The sequence below is a fragment of the Astatotilapia calliptera genome, chromosome 18 (assembly GCF_964374335.1).
Source record: "Astatotilapia calliptera chromosome 18, fAstCal68.1, whole genome shotgun sequence".
In the NCBI taxonomy this organism is placed as follows: Eukaryota; Metazoa; Chordata; class Actinopteri; order Cichliformes; family Cichlidae; genus Astatotilapia; species Astatotilapia calliptera.
The window spans coordinates 4,052,656-4,080,049 of record NC_137439.1 but is presented as its reverse complement, the minus strand read 5'-3'; the positions used below and the strand labels follow the sequence as shown (position 1 = coordinate 4,080,049).

The 27,394-nt window shown below is 43.2% G+C and overlaps 1 protein-coding gene across 4 annotated transcripts in view; it reads left to right on the top strand.

Annotated features, from left to right (window-relative positions):
• efr3a (EFR3 homolog A (S. cerevisiae)) overlaps positions 1 to 27,394 on the top strand; it is a 112,312-nt gene that overhangs the window by 28,952 nt on the left and 55,966 nt on the right. For all 4 annotated transcript variants that reach the window (XM_026149172.2, XM_026149171.2, XM_026149169.2 and 1 more), the window contains 5 exons: positions 9,121 to 9,197; positions 11,533 to 11,660; positions 12,727 to 12,877; positions 19,059 to 19,180; positions 25,021 to 25,170. In XM_026149172.2, the coding sequence (XP_026004957.1) occupies positions 9,121 to 9,197; positions 11,533 to 11,660; positions 12,727 to 12,877; positions 19,059 to 19,180; positions 25,021 to 25,170 (628 nt within the window). The remainder of the gene's footprint in view (positions 1 to 9,120; positions 9,198 to 11,532; positions 11,661 to 12,726; positions 12,878 to 19,058; positions 19,181 to 25,020; positions 25,171 to 27,394) is intronic.

Genomic DNA, 27,394 nt, shown 5'->3' with positions numbered 1-27,394 from the left:
TAACAGAAGAAGAAGCAGCAGTAAACGACAGCACTAAACGGTATAGCAGGGTGATATGGCCAAAAATATTTATCACGATATATATTTGAAAATTTGCGATAACGATATAACTCACAATATAACTGATTGCGAGACAAAATACAACTCCACAACTTTACAAGCGCAAAAAAACCCATTCCATTTATTTTCACTTAAACAAGCAGCTGTTTTTTTTTTTTTATGTGCACTAAAGCTATATAAAAATTTAACAGTGCCAATGCAAATTCCTTGCTGACAGTTTAACCAAAAGGCATTTCCAGTAGAAATGGGCTGACGTATCCTGAGCATAACCATGTATAATATCCACTAAAGTTATAAAGAGGTGCTTTGCAACATTAAACTGCAGTGTGGCAAATAAAAAAGTGAAATACGTATTTTTCGGACCATAAGGTGCACGGGGTATTAAGGCACATTAAGCGAAACAAAGCAGTCAGATAAATCAAACTATTCAACTCATTCTTCTTGCTTCTTCCACTTCTGTACCATTGATTTGTTAATGCTGTATTCTATCACAGCTGCTCTGTTCCCATGTTGTTGCAGTATATTAATCACTAACCTGGTATTGTGGATGGATTATCTCAGTTGTTCTCCTGACTGAAGTTTGGTCCGTTTACAGCATCCTGCCATAGGATTGCATTTGTCCCTGACCACCAGGAACCTTCACGTTAACTTTTATCGAGTGGAAAAGTGTTAGCTTAAATCCTGCAGCTTCACGGTTTATGTTATGCTAACATAGCTGTGTCGCTAGCGATCACGTAGCACATCATTATATACCAGCTAGCCCAACTTCAGTAACCCTACAAACGTCACTGCTGTTTAGTTTCCTGTCTTCATTTATGTTGGAAGTGATAGCAGAGCTGTACATTTGAATTTTTTCAGAAATCTCAGTCAGAACATGCTACATCATGCTTAGGTAACTAGCGAAACTAGCGAGCTAACTTCCGCTAACTTCCTGCTAACTTTTAACTCCATTAAATGTAATAAATTCTTTTTTTCATGGATGCCTGGATGTTAAACTTCATAGTTACACCTGGTAAAGCAGCAATGCTGATTGTTTTATTAAAGATGAAAGAATTTAGACAGCTTTTAACTCTCAGTGATGCTGCAGTGTTCGTTTGACTTTGGGACCTGAAAGGGACGGAGTATAGGACCCAGATTACTCCCAGATTTACGAGCACCTTAGTCCGACAAATACGGTAATAACGACGGCTCGCTTGCATGTTCTACAAAAAAAAGTGCTTTGATGGGTATCTGACGGACAAACACCAAACCAGTTCCACATCACTGAAGTGGCACCATTTTTACAAACCAATTCTGGTTCATCCGTTTCACTGAACGATCCGCTTTCTCCCTTCTCATTCTCCGTTACCGCCATGCTTTTTCGGCCATGTGCACATGCGCGTTTTACACATATTATCGCGATATTTCTTTTTCTTATCGTTGCCTAACATTGTACCGGTATTTCCGTGAACGGTATAATATAGCCCAGCCCTGCTAAACGGGTCCATCGCAGTCGCTGCAGACTGGGTCGAAGAAACATGTTGTTACATTTCTAACGAGTAAACATCAGGTTATGGCGTAGGGTTTCAGAAGGGCTTGCAGATGATTTGAGTTCAGTGTGAGCACGAAGCACGAAAACACCCTGGACATGCTTCCAGCTGTTCTGTGATATTTCAGCCAAACCATGCTGGGTTTTTATGGCACACGGACATCATCTCAGTTACGTCCATTAGATTAACTTAACATCACGTCCTGGATGTCCTTCAGTGGCTTTAATGCTCCCTTCATGTCTTTCTAAAAGATGTAGGGGACCATGCTTGTGCATCAGATCAGTGTCAGAGCTGATGAAGATGGATCTGTATCAGCTTTATATCTTCATATAAATACCTGCGTCCTCGTCTGTAGTCCTTCAGTGAGAGGATTATGTTTCCTGTCTGATAACATCGCCCTGCTTTCCCTTGAAAATTTTAACAATAACACGCTCAGCCGCCCGCTGCTCTCCTTCAGGCCGCTCTCACAGCTCATTTAAATCCAGCTTCTATCATCACAGACTCAACTTTATTAATTTTTCTTATCTCCAAGGACGGCGTCTCAGCAGCCAGACGGGCCCGCGCACACTCATCTGCGACCCCAAAAACGCGAGGCGAACAAGGGCGCAGCGAGGAGGATGCTGTCGGGCGCCTGATTGACAGTGTGTAGAGAGAGAGGGAGGGAGAACATGGCTTTCATCTGCTTGTCAAAGGGCAGGGAATTAATCAGCAGGGGTGAGGGCACTCTTTAATCTTGTAGATTACGTGCCTTGCAGACGGTTTAGGTGTAGATTAAAGGACGGGCCGATGCCAGAGGTGAGAGTTGCGTTGGTGGGAGGTGTGTTTGTTTTGTAGAGGCTGAAGAAAAGATGGAAGTAGTAGATGGAGCAGCAGCGTCATGCTTAAGAGGTCTTGAGGTGTATGTTTTCATGGAGCTGTAGGGTCTGAAGAACATAATTCTACCTCTGTATACGCCACTGGAAGTATAGGGTAACATATCTGATGAAAGAAAACTAAACCTGATGTGTTTACTGGCTTTAAATATGGATGAAAATGAGGAGGAAATACAACCGCCCTCTTATGTAGGTTGATTGGTGATGTAATCATTTATACAGCTGGGGAAAACATCCATCCGTGAGTGTAGAGTGGTGCTGAGTGTCATCATTTATTTTTTTAGCCTTGAAATAAAATAGCAACAGACAGAAGGCCATGTATCAATACCTCAACTCAAAGGCAACATATTCTGCTCTACAGTTGCTTTGCATGAATCACTGTTCAAAATAATCCCTCTTTATGTGCAGCATCTCACCTGTTTCTGTAACTCTTTTTGATTGGCAGCCCATTAACCTGCAGATGGGTGGGGCTTCCTTACCTTACGTGACCTTTTCAGGATATCTACACTCTGTGACATCATGCACATCCAAGAGTAGAAAAAAACGTGTGAAACAGAGTGGTTAGCCTGAAAAGTGCGTCATTAATTAAAACTTTGTCCATGTTTAAAATGAGCATCAATGAGTTGAAGATGACGTGTGTCGCAGGAAATAAGCAAAACCAGAACAAGTAGTCTTTAAACCTTTGAAGTAACAGTTTGAGTTACCAAAACTGATTGATTGCACTAAAAAGCCCATTCGAGAGGTCGAGTGGAATCGAATTAGCTGATCTGAAGCTTCTCCAATAACAGTCAGCAACAGCTACTTCAGCTGGTATCCACCCCTAACTCTGAATTATATGCAACTTTAAGCATAAATGAAATGTAAACAATTTAAAGCGCCCCTCTCGTAGTTGTTATGAACTGGAAGCTCTCCACAGAGAACTACAATCATGCTTTGTTGCAGGCCTAAACATTTATTGTGTAAACTTGCCTGTGGGGACTGACTCGTTTTTGGAGAGATCCTACAGAGGCCATTAGAGGAGGTTCAATTCTTGGCTTCATTTTTCATCCCTGGAGGTTCCTGGTTGGTTCTGCTGCTTTCAGTTTGCATTTTTTTGGATTTCTGGTCCACAGGTGTTCATGTATCCAGACACAGGGCTGGTTTTGGAGCTGTATGTTTACTCATGTCTATACCAACCAAACTAGCACATTCCCAGGACTTTTCCCAAAAGGCTTTTCCACATTGTGTGATTTCTACTGGGAATCTTTTCCATTTAAATGCCTCAGCTTGCCAAAAACTACTTGTAGCCCGTGTCCTGACAGCCCGGTCCATTCTTCTAGATCATTCTTTTTAATCTGTTTTAGTTTCCATTTATTTAGTTATTTGAACAGCTCTTGGTCATCGTGCTTCTTCCAGCCCTGATCCTTCCAGACCCTTTCTTCTCTGTTTTGTTTTGGAGATATAAATATAGGCTGACTGTAAACTGCCACTCACGAGGACAGGATGTGTTACCAACAAGGATGTAAGGGAGCTCATTTACATGCATTTTTTTCATAGTGTATAACCATTATTAAAAATGTGTTTACATTTTCATGAATAGAGCATATAATTCGTTTTTGTGTCCAGCTTGTGGAACCTTTCTTCTCTGGTTTTTTACCTTTTAAGTCTTGTGACATCCTGTCATGTGATTAAAAGGAACCACAAAGCTTTTATTTGTGGTTCTCAGGTTAATGTTCCTCTCATTTCTCACTGAGCTCCTGCTCTGAGATGATGTCAGAGACACTTTGAGGCTCTTCTGTTGCCAGGTTTTGTCCCCGTCTCTGTGTTGGATTACGTTTTCCAGTGAGCGCAGAGGCCGGTAACCCGAGACCCTGTAGACAGACCTACATTAGGCCCGGCAGGGTGTCGTCTTCTCTGCCAGAACGTGGGGTAATCCCAGGTGATTGTAGACTCGCAGCTCCAGCTCGAAGCCCAGTGGTTGAGCATGTTGTCCATCACAGATGTGATGCTGATCCTGTACCAGGGAAAAAGCATGAAAAGGTGAAGCTGGAACGTTTTCTTGGTGTCACTGGTGAGGCGGACACAGAATCTACTTTTTGAGCAGACAGTCTCATTTTGGAGGATTTACTCCAAGAAGAGAAGCCCATGCCTGCCCACTGAGGCTGTGGGATCTGTTTGGACCACAGTTGGAATAAATTGAAGTTTTCTGCAATTATGCCGTCATTTTGTGGTAACGTGAGGAGGGGTATCCTGAGGAGATACAGGCAGGTGCCTCGAACCGAGGCTGACGGAGCCTTCAGCTACAACCGCTCCTCAAACAGACGAGGCCTCGTGAGCTCCGGTAGGTCAAACTCGACCCCACGTTTGTTTTTTTTTCTATTTAACCAACATTTCAAACTCTTCTGTTTAAAAAGTTTAATGATCATTAAACTTTTCTGAAGTAAAGAAAAATAAAGTACTAAACTAGATGAGAAGGACAAACGCGACGCTTCAGTTCAGTATAAAATTTTAATCACAGTCTGGTTGGTTTCTCATTAAAATGAGACATAGATATGAGACTCAATGTGACAAACGAGCAGAAAATCTCAGAGCAACAGTTTCAGAAATCTGAGTTTATCGTGCTTACCTCTGCAGCTCTGTGATCCTCCTGCTTTAGCTTCTTATTTTCACTTCACATAAAAATGCAAACCATAATATTTGATTAATCAAACACGTGCAGCTCTGTGCTGGGCTGGATATCAACCAAGAAAAATGATGTTAGTACTCAGGTGTTGCTCGGGGGCAAAGCAACTGTCTGATGACAAATCTCTACCCAACATGCAACTGTGATTAAAGCACGTGCTACAAGCTATTTAGACCCACTGCAGACAGAAGTGGATTCAGACGTTTAGTGGCGATTCATGCTTCGCTGCATGACTCCAGCGGTTTGTCAGGACGTGTTAACCAACGTCCGTCCGCCTTTGTGTTCGTCGCTGCAGGATGATGGATTCCATCCTCTGTAATGGCCTCTCCTCAGCCCGCTCACTTTGTTGTGCGTGTTTGTAATTTATTTGTGTGTTTGAACGACCACCACGGTCTCTCCGTCTGAAGCCCGCAGCAGTCGCGCAGCCTTCTCTGCAGCGCAATGCTTGAATTGATGCATCGCCTCTATTATGGCGCTGAAGTCACGATGCTCGAAACCAGAATTAGTTTTAATGTAATTTAAAGCTGCTGTCGTTCATTTTCTGCTGTTGGTGCCTCCATACAGACGAGCTGAGCGGGGCTGAAGGCGGTCCAGGAAACGCAGTGAGATGGTAAACTGATCAAAAAAGGATCACAGCTCAAAATACAAGGCGAAGAGGACCGAATGTTAAAGGAAGCATTAGAGCTGTCAAGAGACAGACGGCTTGGCAAAGAGGAAGCTGAGCACCGGAGCCCGGGTGCACTCGATTAGTCCAAAATTTGACCTCTGCCCCCTTTTCCTTGACCTCAGTGTAGTCAGGAGGTAGAGGAATACCGATGGTGCTCAGAGAATCTGACTGACGATACTTCACTCAGTTAGGAACCTTCCTCAGTGAAATTGACTTTTTAAATACACCCCTGAAGGTCTCTGAGGGCGGAGCTAGCGGGATTATATGATAACTGCACATGTGCCTTGAGCCTCTCTTTAAACTAGTCCTTTAAAGGTGGATGCATTTTCACCCTGAGCTGCTGCGGACGCTGGAATGAGAGGCGAGTTAACGAGGATGGAAACAGAAAGCTGTCACACCACCTCCCCCCTCTGCAGCGCCGTGTTTGGCCCGATCCATCTGCTGTCCCTGAACGCCTCGCGCAGGAGGAGCCGCGGCCTCCCAGGTGTTTCCACTTCATCCTCAACGTCTGCAAACACACAAACACACACGCTGTGTCTCTGCAAGAGCCCAGCATGTGCGCGTTTACATTCATGCGTCTTCACCTTTTCAAGTGTGAAGGCTGTAAATAAGCCGTGTATAAGATGACTGCAGCGAGAGGCACAAACGCGATGTTTAATCTGAAGAAGCTTCTGATTTTACTCATTCTAGAGGCCCAACTGTTGATGTGCAACACTGTGATGGACATGAAAGTCGTGTCAGCTGACGGTCACAATAACGAGGCCAAAACTTTGGTTAAGACATGAAAACGAAGATTTAAGTCAGAATTAGCAAAGCAGGGACGTGCACACGCTCATGGCTGTGAACAACGTGACTTTGTCAGAGTCTCTGTGTCGCGCTTACAGGTGTAGAGCGTCGGAGCTGAATTCCATTAAAGCCGACGAGTTGCACTAACAGACGGCCGCTCCCCCCGCCGCCCTAATGTGGCAGGCAATTGTAGGATCTGTAATGAATGCTTTAAAGTGGCGGCAGGTTGTTGATACAAGCCTTAATGAAGTTGGTAATCTGCAGGTTCCCCCGAGGACTGCTCTCTGGAGGTGTTGCAGTCACCTTCCATCTTATGAAGGGTGTCAGCAGCAGGGCTCCTGGGAAATGATGTCCCAGGCCTGATCCCTGAAGTTAGTGTTCTGAGTCTGAGGAGGGAAGCGGAGGAATATGGAGAAAGTAGCATTTCTGCTTTTGTTTCCCATAATCTGCCTTTAAATGTTGGTATTCAGTGTAACAACTGAAAATAAAATTTAAAAAAATAAAATAAAATAAAAAAATGTTGGTATTTAGTCAATAAATGGATTAGAAACATCTTGGCAAAGTGTTATCCTGATGACACACCCACACCGCCACATCTGTCTCGCCGTCAGTCTGTGGAAACTTCTCCTTTTCAGGTTTTATCCATCCATCCATCCGCTTCCGCTTATCCTTTTCAGGGTCACGGGGGGCGCTGGAGCCTATCCCAGCTGTCATAGGGCGAGAGGCGGGGTACATCCTGGACAGGTCGCCAGTCACAGGGCTAACACACAGGGACAGACAACCATTCGCACTCACATTCACTCGCACATTCACTCCTAGTGGCAATTTGGATTATCCAATTAACCTATCCCCACAAGCTGCATGTCTTTGGACGTTGGGAGGAAGCCGTAGTACCCGGAGAGAACCCACGCAAACACGGGGAGAACATGCAAACTCCACACAGAAAGGCCCCGGCCTGATGGTGGAATTTGCCACCGTGCTGCCCCCCCCCCCCTTTTTTTTTCTTTCAGTTTTTATAGCACAGAAAATTAAAATTAAGGCAAAGTGTGAGAATGTGTTTTATTTACCTGTTTCTGGGAAAATGTTCCAACATCAGCAGCGTGAGGAGGCGTTGGTGCAGATGTTTTTGGAGCTGGATCTTCTGATAGTTGTGAGCCAGCTGCCCGCTCAAAGCATCGAGCTTGATTGATTTTTAAGAAATATCAATAAATGACGCCCGGCTTCATAAACTGTTTAAACGTTTCTTTGCAGCTGATGGATTTAAATTTAATTCTGGGAAGTGTTATTTGGTGTTTTGGACGATCATGTTTGGAGGATTTCTCTCCTTTCTTCTGATTCTCTGCATTTGGATTCAGCTTGAGCCAAATTTACATGCTGTTAATTCCTTAATTGATTTTTGGTGGTTTCCAATAGTTTTTCAAATTTAGTCTGAAGTAAAAAAAACAACAACAACTACTCCTGCTTAGTCTCTCAGAATTAAGGTCAAGGTCTAAATTGTTATATTTGTATTATTTTAACACAATGTTACAGAACTGCTAAACATTTTTACTGCTTCCATAAACACCTTGCATTTATTAAACCTTTACAAATGCAGTGCTGTGTGAAACTCTTAAGCCAGCACTTCTGTGGTGAAAAAGCACCAATGTCCAAATCAGAACTCTGGAGCCTCAAAGTTTGGGGAACTGCTGCTCTCAACCATTTGATCATTTCCAGGAAGGAAACAAAGCATAAAGAATGAGTGGTGGCTCGAGTGTGCACAGTGCTGTTGTCCTTCTCATTTCAGATGTTTAGAGTTGCTTCCCCTCGTACTAATGTTTTGCCTCATTGATCGACTGTCAGGGCAGCGCGGCGCTGCCGTGACCCCTCGGCTGTGGTCTGCTGCTCCTCTGAATGCAGAAACGCTGACATTTCACTGATGACACTTTGCACTGACGGTCGAGGTCATCAGTCAGGAAGAGCGTTCACAACTCTGTGTGCACGTGAAGTTTGAGGCCTGTCGGGACAGAAAGATGATAATGTTTCATGTTGCGTTAGGAGAATTACTGGATAATGTTAGGAAAGGACAAATTCTCACCTTGGATTTAACTGCTTAGAAAGAAATGGCCATAAAGTACGCAGTAGTTGAACACTGCATGAACTCGCCTGAGTCAGATGCCCCTCGTGAGGACTTCTTCGCCGCCGATCCTAGACTCTGATGACTCATCACTTTCGTATTGACTCCCGGCCTGCTGCTTGTAATGCTAATTCATGTTGGTCAATACGAGGTGACCTATCAGAGCTAGCTCCTGACTCCAGAGTAAGTTTGGATTGTCTCAGGCGCTCGTCCATGAGTCACAGGAGGAAATGTGAATGTGTTTTACAGTCAGGTTCCATCGATCCAATTGAAAGCTCCACATTTCGTCCTCAGCTACTCTGACTTAAAAGGGTTACAAGCTCCATTTCTTGCCCCCAGTTTTCTGTTGTCTGTGAGGCATGAAGACAGCTGCTAATTACAGAAAGTTGGAGGTCAGGCTTCACTGATGGCCATTTCTGTCTTCGTTGCAGGAGTTTGCGGCTGCTGTGGGCCGCTGAGGCCGAGGTACAAACGCCTGGTGGACAACATCTTCCCTGAGGACCCCAAAGTAAGTACCTGCAAACACATTACATGTTTGTTGTCTCCCCTATAGGACATTTAATCTAATCAAATGCACAAAGACTGGACCCAGGTGTGACGTGACCTCCGCTGCATAAAATCTACCATTAATGTGAAAATGTTTTACATCCAGATTAGTAAAGTATCAGATTTTTACCTTAACACAGCTGAAACAGCGCTCCTAAAGACCTTTACTAACACTAGTTTGTGCATTCATGTGTGAGGCCACGTGTCAGATTTGTTCTACTGATCCTTTATCTGTTGCTCTGGGGAAGCTGCGAGGGTTTCCCAACATCCTCCGCTGTGTTTTTATGGACTGAGAAGTTTGTGTCCTGCTGGCATTTGATCAGAAACGCTGTGGTACAAAAGACAAAGGAAGCAGAAAACCTTCAGACTGAGTCTGTTAGACAGAAGTCTGTAGCTTCCTCAGTGTGTTAGCGCTGCGTCTGCTGCCCGGGTCTTATCACACCTTTGGGATTGCTGTGGAGACCCGGCGACACGCCCACCGACGAGCTTCATCGACACAACACGGAGATAATTGGTCGACCGCAGAGCCACGCATGAACGCTTCAGACTTTGATAATTCTGCCAGTTAAATGTGACGTGGCTTTGATAACCAGACCACCACAAGTTGTTCTCACCTGTTTGGTTCTTTGACGCGTGTTAATTAAAACGCCACGTGTGTGCGGTTGGTCCGGCGCTCAGGGGAGGGATTTTTCTTTTTTTTTCGCGTCCTCCCCACACGTCTTCTCAAGGACCTTTTGGTTTAAGCAAACATGTGCAGTGGGAAATCAAAATGCCTGAACGATCGAGACCTCGGCCAATTAATTATCTCTCACTGAGCGCCCGAGGGGTTGAAAGCACTCGGGGAACAGCCGGTCTCAAATTAACTCCCCCCTCTGGCCAGTCAGTACATACAGTATGTATACGTGTTGACTACAGTACAGCATTGAAGTCCTGAGGTTGAGCACTCTGATAGAGAAGAATCTGAATCCCTACACCGGAACGAGCTCTCGTTAGTTTTAACGAGGCAGAAATGGACCCTGAGTGAAGAGAGGGCCGTGAATACGCTGCAGTAATTGGACTTCAGTATGAATAATTTCTGATAATGTGCAGTTTCAGTCTCTATAATGTTTCTGAGCACTGATCTGTGGTGCTCATTCATTTGCATCCATGTCAGGGAAGCCAAATTAAACACACTCACAGTCCACTGGTTTTAATGTCAGTGCCACAAAATGAAGTTTAGGAAGTTAAAAGAAGGATTCAGATGACTTTGATCAACTGAAAGAGTCTGACTGGAACTTTGACAGATTGATTTTTGCCGTTCGATGAACCTGCTGATAAGTGTTCGTTTTTTGTTCTGACAATGAGAAATTGAGATCATGGGTACGAGAGCTGGAAATGAGCTTCTTGTGAGTCTGGGTCCAGCTTTAGAGATGCAGGGTGAGGAGCTCAGAGCGGAGAACGTGCTGGAGAGATGATGTCTCCTGGCTGGCTTCTGAACGCCTCGGTCCTGCAAGAGCTGGAGGAGACAGCTGGGAATACCAGATACATGTTCAAGTTTTTAAATTCTTCATCTTTACATCTGATAGAATTCAATCCAACCTTTTTGATCGCCACATCGAGTCCAAGAGTTTTTAGTATTGTAAGAATATTCTTATTACTTTATTATAGTACCGCAGAAAATCTGTATCATCGATGAGCGATGGCTGCAAATAGCAATGAATATTTGGCTTCATCACATCGTGTGTAAAATAACACTGAAAAGCAAAATAGAATCAAAGTGATGTCGTCGAGTTTCGTGTTTCGTCCGATCAGCAAAATTCAAACATATTCAGCACAGAGTGCTGTGATGTCTTAAAAGGCACTGAGTTTATTTTCAATCATACGGGAAGATTGTGATGTGTTTTTAGTTAAAACTGCACTGATTTATAATTTGTGTTACGGCTCTGCTTTGGTATCGCCCTTCTTCATGTGCACGCATGAAAGCCAAGTGGACAGGACAGCATCAGTGACAACAGATAAACTCTTTTAAAAGAAGACGTGGGTTGCAAAGTGGCTTGCAGAGGCAGTAGTGGCTGTATGCAGGCTGAAGCAGCTTATATTTTAAGTGGACAGGTTCTTATGTAACTCTTTTCTACTCTGCTTGAGCACTCAAAGCATTTTATACAACACGTATCCTTCACCCAGTTTCACATATTTGCACAAGCACTTTTTTCTACGTCTAAATGTTTTTCGAACGTCAGTGCGTCAGTGTTGACAGAAGATAGTTTTAGCAGGCTTTGTTTAAATCCTCTGAATCCTGACTGCGTTGTTGTTTCCAGGATGGCCTCAGTAAGTCGGACATGGAGAAGCTCACCTTCTACGCCGTGTCGGCTCCAGAGAAACTGGACAGGATTGGAGCTTACCTGGCCGAGAAGCTGAGCAGAGACGTGGTGCGACACCGCTACGGGTGAGTGGTGTTTGACTTGTTAAGTCCCAAGCACCAGATAAATGTGTTTTATCCCGGAAAACCCTTCATCACCTCAAACAGCAAATGCTGTTAGCTTCAATTCATGATGCAGATTCAGTGAGATAGCAGGAGGAGAATAAGCTGCACAGTTCCTGTGAAACAGTGAGCTGCAAATGAATTTGCCAAAAAAATACTGGAAATCTGGAAATGACAAGAGAAAAAATTCTGAGGGAAAAATACCTGAGAATGTAGTGCGACGTAGCAAAGACACGTAAGGATGCTGAAAAACAGGATGAAAGCAGTCGCAGTCAGCCCGAGGTTCAGAAATACTAGGTGACATTTAAAAACAGAAAGTGAAGGAGACTGTCCAGCCACCTGTCATTAAAACTCATCAGAAGAAGTGCAGTGACATTAAAAGTCTCGTCCACTCCCATTTCTGCTCTGGAAAGTAATTAAAATGAGCTGAGAGACGGAACAAAGAACCTCCCTGAAGTATTTCTGAAAGAAGACTGTCAGCACTCAATCGATACAACCATTATAATGTCAGACTTTCTGTCTGAATGGGCTCTGATGTTGTTTCCCTGAGGATGACGGTCAGAGAGTAGACGCGTCTACCTTCTGCACGGCATCCACGCACCCTTACCGGACCGCTCATCACCCAGCAAGGCGACATGTTTGCATGCTCGGGTCTGTAACGTCAGCCTTCTCCTTCCAGGTGGAGCTGCTGTAAAGTTACATCATGCAATAATGTGCTCAGTGCACAGACACTTTCAACCCGACAGTGACCCACTCTTTTTGTGTATTTTGATCGAAACACATCTGCTGCACCGTCCTCTGTTCAGAACCAATCTCTCGTCTCCACCCTTTGCTGCTTCTGTTTTTAAATAGAGAAGAGCCTCAAAAAACTGTTCAGTTAGCACATTAGGAGGTAGTGGGTTAGGCAAGGTCTGGGTGTCTCTGCTTAGACCTCTCCCCCTATGACATACATCCGGAGTAGTGTTTCTGTAAACTTGCAGGTGTTGAAAAGCTCCTGTGTCATGAGTGTAAAGCTTATTGCTGTGTGCAGGAATGTGGTGATAGCCATGGAGGCTCTGGACCAGCTGCTGATGGCGTGTCACTCTCAGAGCATCAAACCCTTCGTGGAGAGTTTCCTGCACATGGTGGCCAAGCTGCTGGAGTCTAGAGAGCCAGACCTGCAGGTGCTGGGAACCAACTCGGTAAGACGAAAACACAGAAACACACACTCGAAGCCTTTTTTCTAGATGAAGGGAAAGGAGGAGAGCATGCAGAAATGTGTTGATAAAGACACTGTGAACTGTAACCTTAGTGAAGCCAATTGGTACAGCAGGTAATCCAGACTAATCTGTGGATTATGTAAAAGATGAATGTGTACAGATTTCCCTTAAATGAATGCTTTACAGCATCGGAAACCAAAACATCGTTTCTCAGAGAACTTTGCTTCCACTTGCACTTTCTTTCACTCTTTTTAAAAAACGCCTCCCAGGTGTTGTGCTCTGTCCACATTCCACAAATGGTCTTACAAAGAAGAAGCGTTAGCATGTCAGGTGACGCACAGCCTGTTTTGCATAGATAGGACAGTTGGTGTGCCTTCATCATGCATGCCAGCAGCATTTGAAGCTGCCGACGCTGCAGATGTTGGCTGGACAGAACTTCCCTTCACACGCTGTAAACTGCGTGCAATAAAAAGCTTCTGCTCTTCTCACTTTGAGCTTGATTATACTTTTAATCTCAGGCGGATACTCTCTTAGCAGCAACCAGGATTTTATTGTTGACTCTGCTTTATTCATACTTCGTATGTTTCCCATCACAGACTAACCCACAATCCTCCAGATTAAAGCCACAACAACGTTTTTGACACACACAAAAAAATAAGGTCATAAATCAAAGCAGGTCAAATACGTCAGTGGTTGATGTCGGCACTTTAATAGCTCATTTCACTTCTCCTCTCACAGAGGAAATTGTCGTGTAACACATCCCGTGAAAGACTCTAATTATTATTAGCTTCTAAGCCGCCAGCAAATGTCAGCCCCGTTTCTCCTTCTGTTTCTTCTGAAGGTGAACCCGAAGTTTTTCCTTCATGCCGCCTCCTGTTCTGAGCCTGTCTGTCTTCATCCGAGCAGGAAACCGAGCCCAAGGTTTAGATGTGAAAGCCTTTGCATTATTTATGTGTGGTATTTAGACTGACAGAAGAGAAGAGCAGTTAGCTGAATCGGGGGGCTGGAAGGTGCTCGCCCTCTTTAGGTGAGAGCCGTGTTAATTAAATTTTCCTTTACGGCGCCGGCTCCAAACGGAGACGTTTCGTTTAATGTCTCCGTTTGGTTTTGTGGCGCAGCTGAGCAAAACGCAGCTCCTTTGTTTGCTCTGTTGCCTAATTATCAGTTTAATGAGTTTGTTTGAGACGTCTGCAGAAAAGCACCAACACAGAGAGCTCAGCAAATTACAGCAATTTGGTCAAAAGACTGTTTGAAACCAGCTGGCCGGCCTCAGCGGAGCCTCAGCGGTGTCTAATTACTTTTAAACGTCACACTTTTAGTGCTTGTTGTTGCTGCTCAGCAACAAAACAGCTTTACAGTAGCTAAAGAACTTCATATCCTTCATGATACAAGCAAACAGGAGGTTAACTCCTGGAGTCCTAGAGGTGCTTATGTTGAATGTCTGTGTTTTAAAGCATCAAAATAAACTGCTATGAATTTTTGTCCATGACACGGAGTCATCGTGTTGAAGAGCAGAAGCTGAAGTAATTCTTCTACCAATTTTACCACAAAATGATGCAGTGAGTCAATCATACAAGTCATTAACGACACGTTACAATTTAAAACGCCAGGACTGGAAAAAGACGACTTCTTTAGAGGAAATGCCCCCTGGTGGTGAAAGTTAGTTACATAAGTGTCTTTAATCCTTTCCTCCATAAAGATGACGTTTGACAACCTCTCCTGTTCCCGCAACCTGGTGAACCAAACATCTGGTTCCACGTGTTGCCAGGTCTGTTGTTTAAATACAGACATCTGTGGTATCCACACAAACATCAGAATCTCAGCTCAAAACTCACAAAAATCATTTCTCCGACCGCAAAACAGAACAAAAAACAATTATAAGGCAGGTAACGATGTAAACACAAACGCATTCTATCTTCCAAAACTTAACAGCGAGAAAACTGTGAACAACTCAACGCCCCAGAGTGCTTCAAGAGCAGCTTCCCATCGGACATCGACATTTTCTGGTGCCAAATTACAAAATGTCTTGCTATGTCTGTACTACAACCTCTGTAACTTTGCAGATGTTGATTCATTCCACATGTTGATTTGTGGTTTTCTGCAGTTTTTGGTCAATTGCAGCATATTTTCAAAGTACAAAAAGAAAAGAAAAGAATCTTTCTGTTCCATACTCAGTTACTGTGACACAGTGGCATCTATTGTGATGCTTGTTTACCTTCATACTTCATACTCTTCATACCAAGATGGTTTACATGGAGTTTGTGATCGCAGAGAAACACTCAGTTCATGTTGGGCGCATCATTCTCGAGCAGGAACCACAGAAAGAGAGTTTTAATGAGTAGTTTGGACATGTCACTTTATAGCTCAATAAAGACGCGGTTTGACGACCATTGGAACAGATTCCAGGTTTTTCCAGGTGTAGCCCGAGTAAGTTGTATAGGCAGAGATCATCCACATTAACTTGTGACGTCATCTTATTCTAGAAACACGCCTGAAATATAACAGAAATTGCTCAGTTCAGAAAAGAGAAACAGGGATTTCCTCTAGTAGGCATCCAAGGGGCAAAGGGTTAGATTTAAAGATAAAAGACGGGCGGGGATGATATCATATCAAAATAGATGGAGTGTTAGCTGCAGACCTCAGTTTTTTTCAAAGCCCCTCAAAAGCCAGCAAAACTGTTACTCTTACAAAACTTTGGACTTTGGAAAAAAAACTTGGAAAAGTAGTGAAGTTGGGCTCGTTGATACAATGACGACGACGGGAAGGAAGGCCGAAAATGGACCAAACTTCAGTCCAGACTATGTCTGAGATGATCCATCAACAGCTCGAGGTTGGTCACTGCTGTGTGATTTGGTTTAATCATTATGAAAAAAATCCCACATCCGCACTGAAACCTTAGTGGGCACAAAAGCGTTTCTTCAACGAATCATTCAAATATCGGTCTTCGGGAGCTCAGGGCTGTTTTTAAAACCTTGTGTTAAAACAAGCTGGAGAAGCAAAGAATGATGACTGAGTAGCTTTTAAGGAACAGTCCATTTTAGCTCCTCCCCCTTAGCTCTCCCTTGTAAACTGAAGGTGGGTGGGGCGTCCGTGCCTGATTGGCATATTAGGAATATCCACTCTTTATGACATCATGCAGAGCCAACAGTAGAAAAAAAAGTTGACCTTGTACTTTTGTACAAACGTGGGCCTCTTTATCTTCTGCTGTCTAATGTGAGCATCCAGCACTTGGCGAGGACATGTTTGTCAGACAATGAGGGAAAGCCCAATAAGTCCATTGCAAGTTAACTTTGGAAACATTCGGTTGACTAACGAGCCAAAACAAACCATCGTGGGGGGAGGTAGGTGATAAATCATCCTGTATATAAATAATACCAAAAAAGTTCCAATCAGTCTAACAGTGACATTTTCATTAAACCAAACAACATTTGTCACCTTTAATGTAATCATTTTCCTCCTACAGCCCCACTGGCTTTCCTATTTCTTACCGTGCCCAGTATAAATGTGTGTGACCGCTGTGTTCTGCTGCTGTCTGGCTGCCAGCCGTTCACGCTTTACAAATTCATCTCCCAGTTAACTTTATCACAAGAAATTGGCAAACTGTGACGGCTCGAAGTGGCGCTTCCTTCACTCCATCTCAATGGAAGAGGCGCTCATCAGTCCAGACTCAGACACCGAGTCAGACACACAGGGGAGTCCAAGTGTCTGCGATCTATAACCTGTGGAGCCAGATGTGAGATAGATGCAGTCTACAGCTTTATCCCAAAACCCAATTTTCCATGTTTAGATTTGTGTACAGTTTATGGATAGCAGAAAGTTTTGGTCAAGTTCAAAAACTATGTAGGAATAAGATTATTTTTATTTTCATTTCTCCAAAGTTTGAAGCATTTTGACACCTTGATACCTCCGAGACGCTCCGTAATCAGAGTCAACGTCTCTGGTTTATCGAATTCCATCTGTTGCTTTTCACTGCGGCCTTTGTTGTCCTTCTCCTCTTGTGATTTCACACGTTGCAAGCACTTCGCAGATGGCCAGAGAAGTATGAGCTCCGCTTCTAACAGACGAGCCTTCGTTAGTCAACAGTACAGCCTTTGTTTCTTCCTCTGTCGGAGCCTTTAAGTGAAGCTCAGACCCCAATTTGGGAAAAAAACCAACAGATTTACAAAAGTTAGATTTGGAAAAAAAAAAAGAGATTTTTTAGCAGATTAAAAAAAAATTGCACATCATGCAACATGATGGGTGTAAAATACAGAAAAGTAACTTTACAGTGCAAATAACATCAAAATAAACATTTTAACGTTCAGTAACCGCCAGCTGATCGCACGGTGAACTCTATTTTTGATGAGTAAACCCCCTGTCCAACAGTTACCGGGGCGAGGAGTTCTCCATCATCATCATCATCAGCTGAGTCAGGGCTCAGGAGGAAGCAGCCAGTTATGAATCTGTCTACAGCTCAAGACGTTCCCCCAAGTTGTCGTAAACTTCCTGTGAACTTTCTCGCGGGAATGATGCCGAAATGTCACGTTTGATGAGGTTACAGGAAATTGAATGCTATCAGGAAGTACAACACCTGTAAACTGCTTCAGGCGCACGATACATGAAAATGAGTCAGCCCTGTTATTACAGGTTATCATCACTTATAATCAGAGCCGCTGCCAAAGGGAATACACGCTAATAATTAGTTTAAGCTTCAGTATTCCACTTCCTGGCTTGAGACGGCAAACATTCAGCCTCCTCCCACTCAGACTGTCAAGCTGACACTCCAGCAGGTTCACCAGTGAACTCTCAGCCCAGGCAATACATCGTCCCGATGACTAAATGTCAGACTTATACACTAATGAATTAAAGACCCTAAAATCAGACGAGAGGCATCTCAAAACAGCACATATTCAACAAAACGTGGAGCATTTTTAATGCCACAAAGGACTTCAGACTCCTTTCTGTGAAGTTTGAGCTTGTCTGAGAGTTCTGTCATGGTTTTACAACAATGCAGTGTGCATAGTGTGTGGATATTAGAGAGTATACCCAAACTAAAGCCCTTCAGGATGTCTTTGTGTGACGTGCAAATTCAAGTTGTGACCAAAGCTTCTCCTTCTACCTCCTAAACACGACTGTAATTGGTCTGTAAGTGCCTACAGCTTGAATTTGCTCTTCTGCAGCTGCACAGCAGTACAGTACCGTAATCTGCTGAGGGGAAGCCACTCTCCTGTGCGCCAGCTGCCGGCATAGCTCCTTCCATCTGAGCCATTACCCCCAGGAGAGGTTAGGTACAAAATGGGAGGAAATTACCGGTAGAACGGAGTGGTTTTTGCCACTGACGCTGAACTGTGCTGACGCAATTTGTCGTAGTGGACAATGACAGGTTGGTGAGAGAGGCTCCTCGAGCGCAGCCGACTGAGCTAGGAGGACACTCGAGGCTCGTTTGGAGGGAGAAGATTACAGGCTGGGCCGGGTGGGGGAGGTGGTTCTAATAGTTATTGTCATTGTCACACTGGCTCCAAAATTAATTAGTGTGCAGGAATGTGACGGTGCTTTGGCTCACAGGAAATGCTCTGACATGTTATCAGTGTTGTGATCGAGGGATTTTTTTTCTTTGTATCTGTTGTTGAGGTGAAAGGTCAAACATTTATCAGCTTCCCATTTTCAGGACTTCAGGTTCCTGCATAAATGGACAATATATAAAACATGGCTGTCCTGCATTGGTTAGCAAAGCCTGTACCTGAGTGTTTTTACGGTTGACAGGTTGGTGTTTTGAAACTGGATTAGATGGGCGTGGACTCATCAGCTGACGTGTGATTGGCTGATAATCTGTTAGACAAAAATTTATTTAATGTTGTTTAAAGTAAGAAACAACAGCTCGAGACTGTGAATTAATCAGGAAGTACTTACTGAGGTCACAGGGCCATTTCCCCCACAGAGTTATTTAATTGTCTTTTTGCAAGCAGAGGAGGCTTCACTTTACAGGCCTGGAAGCTTTTTGAGAATATTTTTTTACTCTAATGTGGATGCCTCGAGGAGTGCACCATTCACTAATTCTAATTATTATTATTTATTAATAGTACAGTTACTACTTTTCAGAATTTCACAGAGCCTGTGTTCACTGTGTTCACACAGAAAATTCAGGCTGATGAATGTTTGCTGATTCTTCCTCTGCTCTCTGCAGTTCGTGAAGTTTGCCAACATCGAGGAGGACACACCTTCCTACCATCGCCGCTACGATTTCTTTGTCTCTCAGTTCAGCGCCATGTGCCACTCTACTCACGAAGACCAAGAGACCAGAACCAGGTACAGTCCAAACTCAGACATTTCAAACAGACCCTCTAATGACAAGTATACTATATTTATATTTCAGGGTTTTTTCATCTTGAAAAACCTGAATAAATTAATATTAATTAATTTAATAATAATTAATTTTTTAAGCATTAAACTACACAAAATGCTGGATTAAGCAACAATATACAGGTTAAAACTTCTATATGGAAACAAACTGAAATCTCTTTTAGAAAAATTGTCACAAAGGTTCAGTGAACATTTCAAAAAGTAGAGTTTTCTCATGGTTCAGGATTTACCCACAAAAACTGACTGCTACACAATATCAGGACATCCTCTAACTTTTTAGCAGGTTTTAATTTTGTTTGTCCTCATGATTTTGTTTTTATCTTCCTTTTAGTTTTATATCTTATGTGAAGTACTTTGTACTTTTTTCTGTGATAATGTGTTTTAGCTCTTTCTTTTTGACAGTGATAATGGGCTGGTTTAACTTTTCTGACCCTCTGCCATCAGCTTTTAGATTTATTTCATCTTCCCTTCACAGCATTGTTCGTGGAGTCCCACAGGGTTCAATTTTGGGCCTCCAGTTGTTCTTCAAAAACATGCATGCATTAGAAAAAATGGTTTAACTACTACAACTATAACAAATGTGATATAAAATTCCTTGTTTTCACCATGCATGGTGTGTGTGTTCATGTTTTAAGCTCTAATGGAGCCCAAAGGTTTGAGGAATTGCAGTTTTTTGCTTCCCGTGACTTCATTTTTCAACCCTGGAGGTTTCTCCTGGTTACTCCAAGTCATCAGGAAATGTTAATGACCCAGATTTATGTTTAACCAGATATTATTATAAGAACTTGTCGAAAAAGACGACCAGAGGACTCGAGTAAGGCTGCTGTTTATACCAAGAAGAACAAACACATTCATTATGTCACGTTCTTTCTCTTTATTCTCACATCACATTTTAAAGACCTCCACAATAGTGCTGGGCGATATGACGATATATATCGTGTGGAAGATAGAAAAGTGTCTATCGTGCCATTTGTCTTCTATCGTTTCTAACCTAACTTTATAAATTATTACATAAAATATATAATTAACCCTTTACAACCGGTCGGAGCAGGCGCACTCCGTTTTACCTAACTGTTTTTAAATCCCCGTAGAACTGGAACCACGTAAGCTAGCGCAATATTTTTTTTATGCATGTGAAACCATTGGAGTTGTACTTACATCTAATGCCATTAGCTTTCCCTAGGTCACGGTTTCCTTCCACATATAGCTTTGCAAAAATTGCAAGAAGTGCAAGAAGCACTTAAAGCAACAAAAAGATAATATTCCAGAAACACACTTTGCCGATGTTCAATAACGCTTCCTACGTTGGCATATACGCCAGCGTGAACTATCGCATGTCCGCCATTACCTGCCCGAAACCGGAAGTGACGTCATTTTCGCGAAAGGGCCTTATAAGCCTATGTTGTTTTTTTGTTTTTTTTTTAAAAGTCATGTTTGACTTGGAAATGGTTTGTTTTGATGCATTATAATATTTTCATTTTTCCTGTAGTATATAAAAATTAGTGTATCTCAAAAATAAAACTATGAAGACACTCAAAATAAATTTCTCGTGGTTGGAAATTATTTTGTGCAACCTTTTTTACAGTTTTGACGGATAAACCTCTTAAATTTTTCTTACTAGAAATATATGTAAAAAACCCAAAATGTTTTTCAATTTTTTTGTAGTTTATTGCACTACAATTGTTTGCAATTTATGTAGTTACTATGGACTTAATGCATACATATATTAAAATTTGGGCTATAACAGTTGTATTGATATATGGAAACTTGAAATGCTCCCACAAATGGCACTACAGCATGTAAAAACATAAAGATAAGCTCTAGCGGACTTGGTTCTATGGTAGGTCTTAATAAAGGGTTAAATAGCCTGTGGCAAATATATTAGTGTTGTCTTCTCACTATACATGCTCTTAACTTTATGCAAGAGAAAATAAAGTATAAAAAAATGATATTTTTCGCAAAGAAACTCAGTCTTGTGGTTTGCTAGCTGGTGCTGCTGTACGTGCACCCAGATTTGCGACATGCTTTACGGTAACTCAAAACAAAGACTGCACCCTCGGCACTTGCTGTTTACAGACTGCGTACTTTCTAGATGACCACAGGTCAGGTGGTATATTGTGATATAAAATAATTCATATCGTGATAAATATTTTTTCCATATCGCCCAGCACTACTCCACAACTCAACTGTTGTTTGTTGCACTCAGGAGAGGCTGAATAATCCTAAATTTAAAATATAACCATTGATTCTCAATCAAAGTTATAATTTTACTCCCCTGGAGCAGTCTGAGTTAGTGATTGGTTTCCTTTTTGTGTTCAGGCCGATTCACTCGAAGCTGCTTTTTTGGACCAAATTAAAATCTGGAAGCAGCGAGCTTTACTTCTAAAATCTGGGCTTCATGCCGCAACATCATTTTGGAGTATTATGAAGACATGTCATGGTGCTCCTCCACCGCTGAAAATTTCATGAACGACCTCTTTCAAGCCAGCGAGGAAACATGCTTCAGCCAAAAGAGGGGCGGAAATAAAATCCCCACCAGGGCCGCCCTCACCCCCACTAGAATCCAGTGAATAAAGAATTAGAAATACGTCTGACTGATTTAGATTTTCGGGCCTTCTTCTGAGAGGGCGGGGCTTGGTAACACCACCACAGGAAAGCATTGCTCCACCGGCCAGGTTGAAATATAAGGATCTGAAATGATGATGATGGAATGATGTGTTGGGAAGGCTCTGCATAAATGAGGCTACAGAGAAAGGAGCGTACCTGCCTGCATTGCTTCCAGCATCAGGAGCTCATTCTTCCCTCCACAGCAACAACTTCACTCACAGTAATGAGAGAATACAGCAGGATACTGATTTGTCCCGTTTGGCTTTTAGCCGTCTTTAATCTTTAACGTGGATTTAATATTCTTTTATCTTTCAGAAACGTTTTTATTGTGTAATAAAGCAGAAATCACAGGGATGTTTATGAGGCCTTTAAATGAGTAATATTTTATGGCAGCATCACTAAAAACAACAAAAATAACTTTGCTTGAACCTGACAGGTGGTAGTCTGACAGTTTATTCCTCAGATTATATCTCGACACCTAAAGCTCCCTCAGTTATTTGCTGGTGAAGGTGTTATGTAGGAAACATTAGCAGTTTTATTAGGTGATGATTTGTTGAAACAAAGATGCAGCACCGAGAGGAAAATGGCTGGTTGAGAGTCAGCAGTCTTTCGAGACGAGAGAAGAATATATAATGTTGCAAGCCCACAGGATTTGGAGCTGAGGAGAATAATAAACAGTCGAGCAAGCCGCGTGCAGTTCAGAAATATAAAGTCTTAAAAGAAACAAGCAGGAGCTGCAAGTAGGGAGAAAAAAGTCAACGCCGATCCACAGACTGTATATAAAAGACAGATGTAGTCCACGTGATGTTGCTCTGTGTTTTACGACGTCTCGCTGTGAAGCCTCAAGCTGAGTCTTTTTGTGCCTTTGAAAAGGGGATCTGACAAGTAAGGCTTACGTAAGCTTACGATGTAGCTAATGCAAAAACTTAAAGCTGCACTCTTTCCAATGACTCTAATAAAAATACTGCAGTGCAGATTCAGGCCGACACCTTCCAGACTAGCAAGGTGTAAAGACTTTGATGGACCACAAAACATAAAAGAATATAAATACAATAAACGCAAACAAAAAGAAAAACATTTCTGATTAAACCATGAAAGAACTCGACTCCACCAACCTAAGAAACGAAGCTAATTTCTTAGTTTCGGGTTGAGGGAAGGATTACATCCGTTTTCAGACGCTATCCGGGTCCAGGTCATGTGGGCAGCAGTCTTGCCTGAGATGCCCAGCATTGGAAATGCCTGAAACACCTCAGCTACGAGGTGTCCAGGAGGCGTCCTGGTTAGATGCTCAGTCTCAGGAGCTCTACTCTGAGTTCTTCCTGAATGACAGAGCTCCTCAGCCCCGTCTTTAAGGGAGAGCGCAGGCACCCTTGTGAGGAAGTCCTTTTCCATCACTTGTATGTTTGATCTCACTACACAGAGCTCATTGTTCATTGGTGAGGATAGGAATGTCATACCATGAATTGGGGGCTTGTCCGGGATTTGAACCCGGGACCTCTCACACCCCTAGCTAGAATCACAGCCCTAGACTTTACCACAATAGAAGGTAAAACATCCACATTACTCTCTCCATCAGTGTCCCGCTGTGTCCTCGCCTCATTCATGAACACGATGCAGAGATTTACATTTTAAAAAGAGGCAGACGTCAGGCACTCGCATTTTTACTGTGAAACTGAGAAACTGTCTGCTTGCGATCTTTATTGTAAGTAGGGTAAAAAATAACTGGTTTGGCAGCGGCGGTGAGGTTGTGACACCACACAGCACGTTAGAAGATGCTTTCCCCGCCGGGGCGCTCGCCCTCTGCATTAAAACAATACCTGGAGACTTCTGTCTCATTCACTGTGAAGATAACTTCCCTCCTCCAGAGTTTCTGAAATCTCACTGCAGCAGCTGAGACCTCTCCGAGCGACGAGGTGTCTGCACGTATTCGTGCATAAAAAGCCTCTTTTATCTCCATTTGTATGTATGAGGGTGTGTGCGTGCTGCAGGTTGGTTGAGGGTGGGTGGTGCGGTGAGAGCCAGGGGATGCTGGGATTGTTTTTGAGTGCGCTCTATACCTCGCCGCCACCGCTGAGCTATAAACGGTTTGATTTCTGACGCTGCTTCTTTTTTTTTTCCTCAGTGTTTTATTATTCCACTCAGCAGTGTCGGCTGTAGGTGGAGAGGAATTCCCAAATAGGATTTCTGTGGCAGTGATTAGATTAGCTCTCAGGCGAGGTCATCAGTGCTGTTCTTTGTGTTATTGCTCATGGAGTTATCCGTGTCCAAAAACGAAATAGTAAAAGGTGAAGTCGGCCTCACTTTGCTCCTGAACATTTCTGCTGTGCAGGCTGCTGAACCTCTTCTCAGGCGGAAAATTAGATTAAATCAAAGGTTTGGATGTTTTTCCTCTGAAGTGAGATAAGATTTGGAATTTGAGGGAAGAACTTGGAAGGTTAGTCTTTAGTAGTGAGTTATTTGAGAGACGTTTTCAGATTAAAAGCACCGTGATGTTGTCTGGTAGCTGTTTGTCCATGACCAGGTAAAACTGACTTCACTGGGGATACTGATGCTGGTGTTCCAGCAGTTTCCAGGTTACGTTAGCCTTAAGCCTTTTTAGTTCCTGGGTTGTTCCTGAACATCCTAACCAAATTCCTCTCGCCTGAGGGTGACAGTTTGCCCACATCTGGAAGCAGACCCAAAGTGGTGACATATGTGAATATTTATGTGCGGTCATTTAAATGGATGGCCTTTTAATCCTCAGTTATTCAGAAATATCTCCCAGAGACCCTCCCAGTCTGTGTAAATCTACAAGGAGTTCCTCAGATTTTCCCGTTGTTCACAGTGTTGGTCAGTCCAGTGAGTGCTGTCGAATCTTGTTTATGCTGCAAAGAGAAACTAGCACCTGTAGTCGATCATGAACACTAACGGGAAGCTAATAGGCCTTGGCCTTTTCAAGTTAAAAGATATAATTTCAGTACCACTTATAAAAAGCTGTGTATATATTTGACCCTGTGTGGGTTCGAGAAAATGAATTAAGTTGTGCACCCAGATTTGTTTTCATAGTCTTTAATGGTTTGTGCTGTTAAAATCCCAAAATGACCATGACATTCATGCCTGTGATGAGTGATGTAAACTTCTGTCCACAGCTGGATGTGTGCCTTGTTCTTCCTCTGAGTCTCTCTAATCTCTGCCGTCAGGATCCGTGTGGCCGGGATCAAAGGTCTGCAGGGCGTGGTGAGGAAGACAGTGAACGACGAGCTGCAGGCCATCATCTGGGAGCCGCAGCACATGGACAAACTGATCCCATCCATGCTGTTCAACATGCAGGACAGTGAAGACCTGGACAGGTACGACACACGCCAAAGCTGCCACGCGCTCGCCTCAAACCGAAATCTCCCTGCCGTGCGTTGTTTTCCCGTGACTCATTATTCTCTGCCCTGAATATGGAACTGGAGCGATGGCAGTCTCTCAGGCAAATGTTTGATTTTCTGAAGTGAGAGCTGTTCTCTTTCAGAGGTGACCTTTTTTTAATGGGCCACACAGTAATGCACAAAAACTGCCAATCAATTATACATGCTGAGCTGCTGCTTTTCTCTCCAGGCAATCAGCAAAGTAAACTAGTTTTCCTGCAGCATCAAACTTTTCTGCACACGCGGGAATGAGTGTTATTGTTGTGCGGCCAGCTCTCATATCCCACAATTCAGCTGTCACCTTCACCAAAAAGTCTCCAATCAGACAGGATCTGCAAATCATGGGGAATGATTGAGGCCTCAGAGGTTTGAAGGCGCAGTGCGTCATAGCTGCAGGGCTCTCTCTTAATGATAGGGTGAGACGTTTGGGAAGGACTCGCAATAGAGTCGACACTCCTGCAGTGGAAGAAGCAAGATGAGGTGGTTCGGGCATCCACCTCCTGGGTGGGTGTTCCAGGAGGAGGCCCTGGGTTAGACCCAGTTAGGCTGTCCACTGTTAACTGAGAGGTTGAAGGATAATCAGGGCTTTTTTACTGCTTTGAATAAAGCACAGGTTCAAAACTTTGGCACAAGCTTACAGACAAATAAATGCAGTGATCAGGAGCAGTTTGTTCCAGCTCAGCAGTCGCCAATCTAACAAAAACCTTCTCATCTGGAAAGGATGATGCATTCCTTAATTACATCTAAACTGGACGACTTCACTCCTGTGTTTGCAGCCTTGCACTGTTACAGAATCCAGTTTAAAGCGGCGCCGTTTGTGTTTAAAGCCGGTCTCTCACCTGCATGTGTGGTAGATACGGCGTGTCCACATATTCCCTCAATATCATTAAGGTCTGAATGTCCGTCAGTCGTCATCATCTTTGCTGTTGCCCCGCCTCTCTGGAATGACCTAAACAACCTCAGACGAACAACCTCAGCGACTGTTTCCAAATCTAAGCGTTTGGAAGCGGCTGATTTCTGTGAAGGTGTGTACCGTCAGTTTTTTAGGAACAGGTTTATTCTGTTTTAGTGTAGCGCACTTTGGTTTTAAACGTTCTGTAGAAATCAAGTTTGCTTACTTGGCTCTCTCGACTGGGAATGCCCACGTGCCCCCACGGGTGAGCTGGGAAGAAGGAGGCCTGTGTATCTCTGATGAGGATGCTGCCCATGACTCTGCAGACAAGTCATTAGCTTTAAACTGGACTAAAAGTGGTGTTAAATGGTAAATGGACTGATTCTTATATAGCGCTTTTCTAGTGTTAGACTTCAGCTCTAGACTAATCCACAGGATTTCTGATAGGTCTGGTTGCTTATCATTCAGTCGCCATCTTTTCCTCGTACATGTGTGCTTGAGGTGTTGATCCACCTCATCCTCTGTTCACATCCTGCTGCTGTCTGCTGTGATCCTCGGGATGATTTTAAGCTGTCAAATCCACTCTGAGAAACAGCTGGACGACAACATTCGACAACACAGACTCCATCAAACCCGGCCAACACATGAAGCATGTCGTAGCCATGTCAGGATTAAAGCGGCAGCGTCACCGTTTTTTACACAAGCTGTATCTGACACTATGCTTCCTGCTTTCTTTAGAGTTTAGAGAGGCTCATATTGAATCGGAGGGACAAACTGGTTTACGCCACAATTTTTGTTTCTCTAAGAAAACCGACGATACAGCTGTTTTTCATCTGCAAAGTGGGAGGAGCTAATTCAGGCACTCCTGTTTGCAGCATTAGAGACTCCTGTAGAAAATTATCGTGTGACTCTGGAGCTGATACAAGCAACAGAGATTCACAGACTCCAGATTCAATAATCAGTTGATAATTTTTGGTTCTGTGATATTTAAGATTCTGCCGCTTTCACACTGAGTGTTAATATTTATGCTTCATAGCAGTTTAACACAGCTCATTGTTCTGTCCGCGATACAGAGAATTTAATCATAAAATAAAATAAAAACAGCTAAAATATTAAATGATCTTCTCTCAGATTGGATTAACTAGACTCAAAGTATTTGTCTCACGGCTGCAGAACTGATCCTTAGTGTCACATTGTTATTGCTGCTGTTTGTAGTCCAAGTTAACAGGTGTCATCATCTGTCAACATCTGCCTTGTTGGTGTTAATGA